The sequence below is a fragment of the Magnolia sinica genome, chromosome 1 (genome assembly GCF_029962835.1).
Source record: "Magnolia sinica isolate HGM2019 chromosome 1, MsV1, whole genome shotgun sequence".
Lineage (NCBI taxonomy): Eukaryota > Viridiplantae > Streptophyta > Magnoliopsida > Magnoliales > Magnoliaceae > Magnolia > Magnolia sinica.
In genome coordinates this window covers 109,592,279-109,600,248 of record NC_080573.1, presented here as the reverse complement: position 1 = coordinate 109,600,248, position 7,970 = coordinate 109,592,279, and the positions used below count along the sequence as shown (strand labels likewise).

General features: G+C 38.8%; 1 protein-coding gene across 2 annotated transcripts; it reads left to right on the top strand.

Annotated features, from left to right (window-relative positions):
• Positions 1–207: 207 nt before the first annotated feature.
• On the top strand, positions 208–6,501 carry LOC131253681 (probable LRR receptor-like serine/threonine-protein kinase At1g14390). Of its 2 annotated transcripts, none has more exons than XM_058254801.1 (7): positions 208–1,953; positions 2,186–2,292; positions 2,961–3,204; positions 3,299–3,507; positions 3,645–3,694; positions 4,370–4,481; positions 6,136–6,501. In XM_058254801.1, exons 1-7 carry the CDS (start codon positions 696–698, stop codon positions 6,367–6,369), a joined length of 2,214 nt encoding a protein of 737 aa, XP_058110784.1. In that variant the 5' UTR covers positions 208–695; the 3' UTR covers positions 6,370–6,501. The 2 variants fall into 2 exon arrangements, with proteins under 2 accessions (XP_058110784.1, XP_058110778.1); XM_058254795.1 differs by having other exon boundaries at positions 2,159–2,292.
• The last annotated feature ends 1,469 nt before the right edge of the window (positions 6,502–7,970 follow it).

Here is a 7,970-nt window from a genome sequence, read left to right as displayed (position 1 = left end):
AGGTCTATAAATAGTGGGGCCACTTAATGATAAGCCCAAATAATTCACACGTGTGATGGTCACGAACGTGTGGCCTCGAGTAGAAGTTTTAACAAACTCGCGAGGGAAGTGTTTTTATCATACTTGCGCGAGTAAGATTATAATCCTACTCACCTGTCCCCTTCTTGAAAGACTGCTACTATATTCCCTGTCCTTGTGCCCATCTCTCTCTCTCTCTCTCTCTCTCTCTACCAATTTCAATTTCTAGGAAAAAATCAAACTCTCCAAAAGCCCAATTTTAGCCAATGATTTCTGTGTTATTACAATGGGTAAAATGCATTGATTGGTGAAATTATTCCTTAGAATCAGTTCCATTTTCAAAACAAAAAAACAAGATTTGAAATTCATTCCATACCACTCTCAATTCTCCATTTCACCAAAAAACTTCCCATGAAATTCATTTTAGCAGAAAACACTTTACACAGATAGCAAAAGTAGAAAAACCATTTTCTCAGACAGCATTTCACCAGAAATTCCCATTTCTACATCTTCAGGTAAAGTTCATTTTGAACAGAATGGTTTGGTTGTCCGTGAACTTCCTACAAATGGCCAGAGTTCATTAGTTTCACTTACTCTGTTTTATCAAAACAGCTCTGTTTTTCAATCTTGAAAATTTACAGAATTCAAATGCTTTCATCTCTATAATTCTTCAATCCATGGAAAACCAACATCCCAGCCTTTCTCGTTTCTTCATTTTGGTTCTTGTTTTTGCATTTTTCTTTCCGTTCTCCATCGGGCAATTGTCGTCGGAAACCCGACTCCTCTTCCGCGTGCGGCGCCTTTTGGAGTACCCGCCTGCTCTCTCCAGCTGGAACAACTGGACTAACTTCTGCTATCTTCCTCCTTCGCCGTCTATGACGATCGTCTGTTCTCAGAACAAAATAACTGAATTATCTATCGTCGGAAACAAAGGCCCACTGCCTTCTCCACCATCGCAGAATCTGTCCCAGAAGAGTCTTTTCGCTGTTTCTCCCCAGTCTCTATCTTCAGCTTTCTCGATTGATTCGCTCTTCACCACCCTTTCTAAACTCTCGAGCTTGGATGTGCTCTCGCTCGTATCGTTGGGGTTGTGGGGGCCGTCGCCCACAAAGATTCATCGGTTCTCGTCGCTCCAAGTGCTGAATTTAAGTTCGAATTTCATCTATGGAGAGATCCCACCACAGGTTTCGTCGCTAACGAACCTACGGAGTCTTGTTCTGGACAATAATCTGTTCAATGGGACAGTTCCGGATCTTAGTAGCTTACCAGGTCTCGAAGAATTGGATGTGGGATGGAATTTGCTCGGGCCCGAATTTCCTTCTCTGGGGAAGACGGTCGTAAGTGTCGTATTGAGAAACAATGCGTTCCGCTCCAACATTCCATCTGAACTTGAACACTGTGATCAGATGTGGAGATTGGATCTCTCTTATAATGAGATTGCCGGGACAGTCCCATCATGGTTGTTTTCTCTGCCATCGATTCAGTACCTGAACTTGGCCGGAAACAAGTTGACCGGTGTGCTTGCAACGGACGTTTCTTGTGGCAACCAACTTGGGTTTGTCGATCTTTCTCGCAATCTTTTGGTCGGGGGATTGCCTCTCTGTATCTATTCAAATTCCTCGAAGCGGACTGTGTCGTATTCATGGAATTGCTTGTCATCAGGAGACTTGAGGTACCAACATCCTTACAGATTCTGTCAAAAGGAAGTTGCATTGGCTGCAGTGATGCCTCCGCTCCGTAACAAATCATCAAAGAGCAAGCTAGGCCTTATAATCGGTATTGCTGGAGGAGTCGTGGGAGGCGTGGCTGCATTGGCGATTTTAGTATGGGTGATTTTAACAAGGGTAGGTGCGAAAAGAGCAGAGAATGGTGGATTGCAGAAATCCATCACAGAAAAAACTCCAACACGTTCTCCGAATATAGTCTCCAATGCAGGTAAGGCTTATTTTCTTCCTATTCCGTTACTTTTGTTTGCTAGTACGTTGCATATGAATTTAGAAAAGTGAGGAAAGAAAGAGAAAATGAAAATACGTAGCTCAAACCGTTGGAACGAGCATTTCTTAATTTCTTATATTTGGACTAGTTGTGATTTGGTTGTTGTTTATTGCCATTCATTGATCCAAATATTCTCATTGGACAGGGCATATGTCGCATGCGATGAGGTTAGGAGCGATTGGGCTCCCACAGTATCATGTTTTCACTCTGGAGGAAATCGAAGAAGCAACGAATAATTTTGACCCATCAAATTTGATTGGGGAAGGATCGCAGGGTCAGGTATTTCCTATATGACACCAGGGAACAGAAAATATCATCCTTTGTAATAGTGTTCAGTTCATCACCATAGTTCAGTTCACTTGGTAATAATGTCCAGTCCAATTCTGTTTATGGATTATTTATTTATTTATTTATATATATTTTTTGGTGTTTGTTGGACATTCTATGCATTCTTTCTGCCCGTTTTACGGGCCTGTTCGGATATGGATAATCCAAAACATGGACATAGAAAACCCCTATAGAATCTTGAAGGAATGGAGAACTGAGGAATCCAATAATATTTTGTTGTTTGGTTTGGAGTGTTATTTTCCATGGAAATGTTAAAAGGTCAAATTCTGACAGTAAGAGCTGTCTCTCGCAACCATTTGAAATCGACATTTAATGGATTTTTTGAGAAATGGTTTTACTCATTTTTGAGGAGAAGTTAGGAAAAGGATAACAATTTCCCACTCTTCTTTGGATTCTCAAAGGGAAACTGTCATATAAGGGGAATTTGTATTCTTTTCCACTGTGTTCTCATAATTCCATAAAGATTATTATTATTTTTTCTTTTCGGATTTAAAAGTGATGATCACCCTCAAACATGAAATTGACCACTGTTGAATACGTACATTGTGATTTCAATTGATTCGAGCTTTAACATGGACCCAATGCTTCTGCCATTTTAGTTGTGCAAGGGTAGGATCAGAGACGGCTCTGTGGTTGTGGTGAGATGTTTGAAACTGAAACAAAAGCAATCTATTCAGAGCTTAACACAGCATATGGAAGTGATATCGAAGCTCAGGCATCGTCATTTGGTCAGCATTCTGGGACACTGCATTGTAACTTATCCAGAAAACCCGAATGCATCCAACACCATCTTCCTTGTCTTCGAATACATCTCGAATGGGACGCTAAGGAGTCATATCTCTGGTAAGGAGAACTTCCACGACTTTATCGATTGATTTCTCAGATGTTGGTATCCAGAAAATCACAAGGATTTCTGCTTTTACGCTTGGTTTGTTAGAACGGCAGAAGCAAGAGACATTGAAATGGCCACAAAGACTCATGACTGCTATTGGTGTTGCAAAGGGACTACAGTTCTTGCATATGGGAATGGTGCCTGGTATCTTCGGGAATGATATAAAGATAGAGAATATTTTGTTGGATGGGAATCTCACAGCGAAAATCAATGGCTATAATCTACTGATTCCGTCAAAAGATAAGATTACTAAGGTGGGCTAATCTTAGATCAATTTTTTCAAATTCAGTTCTTTTACCTTATTCGAAAGCCCTTTCTTTTCTTGAAACTCTTTCATGTTGAAAAAGAAGCCATGCATTTTTCAGCTGATTCTTCATCTTGAATGTTCTAGGTTGGTTCGGAGAGCCCCTTCAGTAGAGTAGAAGTTGACAACCATGGCAGGTAGATTATCCATTTTCCGCCTTTCGTTCAAGCCATCTTAGTAGTTTAAAAACAGGAAAACTTGACTCAACTTGAAACTCTGTTGAGTTGAGTCAACTCAAGAACTCGCATGAGTTTTCCTGAGTTTTTTTTGGTATTATTTAATATTTAAAATATATAAATAATGTCTACTTGTGCAAAGTCAAGTCGAGTTTTATTGAGTTCTGCTGACTTTTTAATATTTATTTAAGTATGAGTTTTGATTGAGTCATGACCAAATCGAGTTTTTCCTGAGTCTTGGTGAAATATGGTCAAGCTGAGTTGACTCATGGGAGTGGACTAAAGCTGTTTCTTGTAAATATCTGCTTGCCTGCATAGAAACTGAACAGAAGGGTATATTTTGATCATGGTATGGTTAGAAGGAATTTCAGTGATTCAAATCCGACATTGAGGCATTTAATACATACACATGGATTATAGAAAATTCAATAAGCAGTACCAACTATATACAATAGCATGTTACTGTTAGTGACGTTTATGGGGTGGAATCCTGATTAGACCTGAAATTATTAGAAATGATTCTATCACAAAAACACATGATTGCAGCACTATATTTGTGATAAATGGTCTTTCCAAACATGGGGTTTAAATATCATAGTCTTTCTTCGATATTCTCATGCTGACTCGTATTTGCAGCATTGGCCATGGAGATAAAGAAGATGTCCATCAACTTGGTAGAATTCTACTCGAAGTCATTACGGGTAAAACCATCACATCTCAGAGTGAATTGGATGAATTGAAACTTCAGGTAATCAACTTATTCCTTGATTTTGTTAAGAATGTGCCTGCATTCACAAATCAACATTCTTTTTTTCTTCTTTGTAAGCCATTCATCTGATTTTCTTGCAAGAATTGGATGAATTGAAACTTCAGGTAATCAACTTATTCCTTGATTTTGTTAAGAATGTGCCTGCATTCACAAATCAACATTCTTTTTTTCTTCTTTGTAAGCCATTCATCTGATTTTCTTGCAAGAATTGGATGAATTGAAACTTCAGGTAATCAACTTATTCCTTGATTTTGTTAAGAATGTGCCTGCATTCACAAATCAACATTCTTTTTTTCTTCTTTGTAAGCCATTCATCTGATTTTCTTGCAAACCCATCAATGGTTTCGGAGAACAATATGGAATTCTTTAGAATCTTCAGGCAATCCAATCTTTGGTCCAGTTGCAATTGTTCAGTTGGCTTCAAGTCACCCCTACTTATGACACGTAAGGCTGTGTTTGGATTTACATGAGAGTTGAATTGCGAACGTTCTGTGAATCAGAAGGAAATGGAAAAATAAAATAAAAAATCAATGACGTTTCCTAGATTCATTATAAGGAAGAAGCCTTTGAATTGCAGTTATCTTCCTTCCAAGATCAACTTAAAAAGTAATTCTAGTAGCAATTTCAAACCTAGAACATCAATATCAACACTGTCAAAGGAAATACAATTTCTTTGGATCCACATTTGTATACTAAGGGGTTGTTTGGCAACCTGGATGTGGTGCTCCATTAGGATTCTAAATTCAAAAGATCTCAATTCTCACGTTTGGCATTGCAAAACCCAGGATTCCAAATCCAACCCAACAGTCAACATTTTCAAACTATTCCCTCTGGTGTGGCCCACCTGACCTTTGGAATGGCCTGATTTTTTGGGTGTCCATGCATCCTGGTCAGCCGCATCTTCTCAGCAGACTGAGTGTATTATAAAAAGGAAAGTGTGCCCCACAGGTAATCAGGAAGGTAGGCGTCCGAACTATTATGTGGCCCACTTGAGTTTTTGGTCGGCCTTACTTTTGGCAGCCAAGAAAAACATGAGGGGTGCACATGATGGATTGGATGTCATTTTCACATCACAGTGGCCCCCAGAAAAAAAAATAATAATAAATAATTTGCTTTCAACAAATCCAGGTTGCGAAACACAATTCTGGATTCCACCGGATTAAAAATCCAGGTTGCTAAACACAACCTACAGAATCTAGATCTCAGGGTTTGCAAATCCAAATCTGTCAGTTGGATTGCAGGGAAAGGGGGCCCCAAATCGCACAACTGACAGAATCAAAATCTCAGGGATTGCAAATCCTGGATTTGGATTCTTAAGTAACAATCCAAACCCAGGCTGCCAAATATCTCCTAAGAATATAAATTCAAATTCTGGAGTGCATCCAAACACACCCTACTCGCATCTTCGCTAACTCAACTGTACTGTTTGGGCATTATGGTCAAATAAAAAGAAAACCATTATCAATCTCTCAAGGGAAACGATAGTTGCACACGACATTTTCTCTTGTCAAAAACCCATTTTCTATTCTGGGACGGTACTATATCAATTCCCAAATCAACAGTCCTGTGTACAAATAAATAGCAGCTCCAGCTTTTTATAAATTTCTTTGCATATGCATGTTATGGTCAGCAGCTACAGAGGAGCCTAACAGATGCCCCTACAAAACTGCGAGCAGCAGCAGATCCATCCATCCGTGGGACCTTTGCATACGAGTCCTTAAGAACTGCAGTTGAGATCGCCATCAACTGTCTATCGAACAATCCTAGCCAGCGCCCATCAATAGAAGATGTTCTCTGGAATCTGCAGTACTCAGTACAGGTTCAAGAAGGATGGGCTAGCAGTGAGAATCTCAGTACACATTCATAGATGTATTGATGCAACCTTTGTTCTGATATTTCTACAGTTATTTGTATTGTTTGATTGTCTTCAGAAGCTTGCTATGGTTTCTTCTTTGTATATTTTGGTCTATTATAGTAAAATCACTTATGTTGTGCTTCAGTGCTGTACACATCGTCTGTCCTGTATTATTGCAATGTTTGCAAACAATTTATATTGAATTTATCAGGAACATCTGGATAGTTGATTTTCAGCACTTGATCATACCTCATAACCCTGAAATATCATCAAGTTTTATGTTTTATCCATGTAGCCAGTTCTACTAGCAGCGGAAATAATCCAAACATGGCCTGCATCTTTGAGCACCAACAAGTTTTTGATTCTGCCAAGTTGGGCCATGGTTCGGTTAATCGAGAATGTTGGTTTTTGGGCCGGCTCCCACAGAGAACACATGCCAAAAACCTCCCAATCTCCCAGATTAGAAGATCCAAGTGAGCAGTTTTAGGAACTTTCTCAATTGAATGTGAACCAATGTCATGTCTCTCTACTCAACTGTCTATCTGTGGGACAAAAATTGAAAAGGTTATATGATCTTTCTATGGGAGATTAATGTTGAAGCATGGTCCATCCATGGTGGTTGGGACACAATGGTTCTGCTTGGTGTCATTGAAATAACAGTAGAAAACAATTATTAGTCACCAGTCTACATTCTACTGGAAATTTTCTAGTATAATAGATTCAATCATTGTGATTTCTGAACCATGGCCCATTGACAAACAGTGATAACAGAATGACTGTTGCAGATCACATCCAAAACCACCCCATTTGGGCCCCACACCTGAAATTTTATAGCTAAGCACAAGGTTACCCACTTAAGCTTCATACAATAACAACATAAAATCAAAATCAGATAGATTGGCCTTGAATTCCAGTTGTTTGGATCCCCTCACCAAATAAAAATGGGTTAGATCTGTCAAGCATATGAACACCTTCAAACACATACCATGAATGCAGCCCCCAAAGAATGTGGGACCAAATCTTAGTAAGTAGGACAATCAACAAAAGCTTATCATCCATCATCATGTGTGAAACATTGACAGAATCAATCATCTGCACCGTTGGAGACCAAAACCAAACATTTCATCACAAACATCCCTGTATATAGTAAGTAGCCATTGCTATCTTCCATGAAAATCTGCACTCTAGAGAAAATCTACAATTGTAACACCCTATAAAGAATAAAAGTAAAAAACAAAAAAAGTATTCTTGGAGTTCCATAATCCAAATATGCTACATAGCTAGAGCTTGTACATTCACAAAAAGTAATTGCTGGTCACAGAACAATTTGGAATTTTCTATGCAAATTCATCAGTGTTTTGATATGTAAACAACCAAACTTACCCTAAACCAAATCTTTTGATCATCTGGAAGATTCTAATTGATTGTCGAATCTGGGTTTTGTTTTGATTGCACCAACTTCCCTCTTTGTTATTCAGAGTTCTGTAATGAAATTGTTTTGTACCCAAGATCATAGACAGATTTGTGATTTTCATGAGCTCTTTAAAACTAAAATAGAGGAATTCAATTGAGAGCTTAATAGATATGGCATCTGGAAGTAATCACAATCTCAA

Excerpts from the sequence above, each read along its gene's own strand:
- LOC131253681 (XM_058254795.1), top strand. The coding sequence starts at position 696 with ATGGAAAACCAACATCCCAGCCTTTCTCGTTTCTTCATTTTGGTTCTT. Across the intron at positions 3,508-3,644 it reads CAAAAGATAAGATTACTAAG|GTTGGTTCGGAGAGCCCCTT; the intron begins GTGGGCTAATCT and ends TGAATGTTCTAG. Across the intron at positions 3,695-4,369 it reads GAAGTTGACAACCATGGCAG|CATTGGCCATGGAGATAAAG; the intron begins GTAGATTATCCA and ends TCGTATTTGCAG.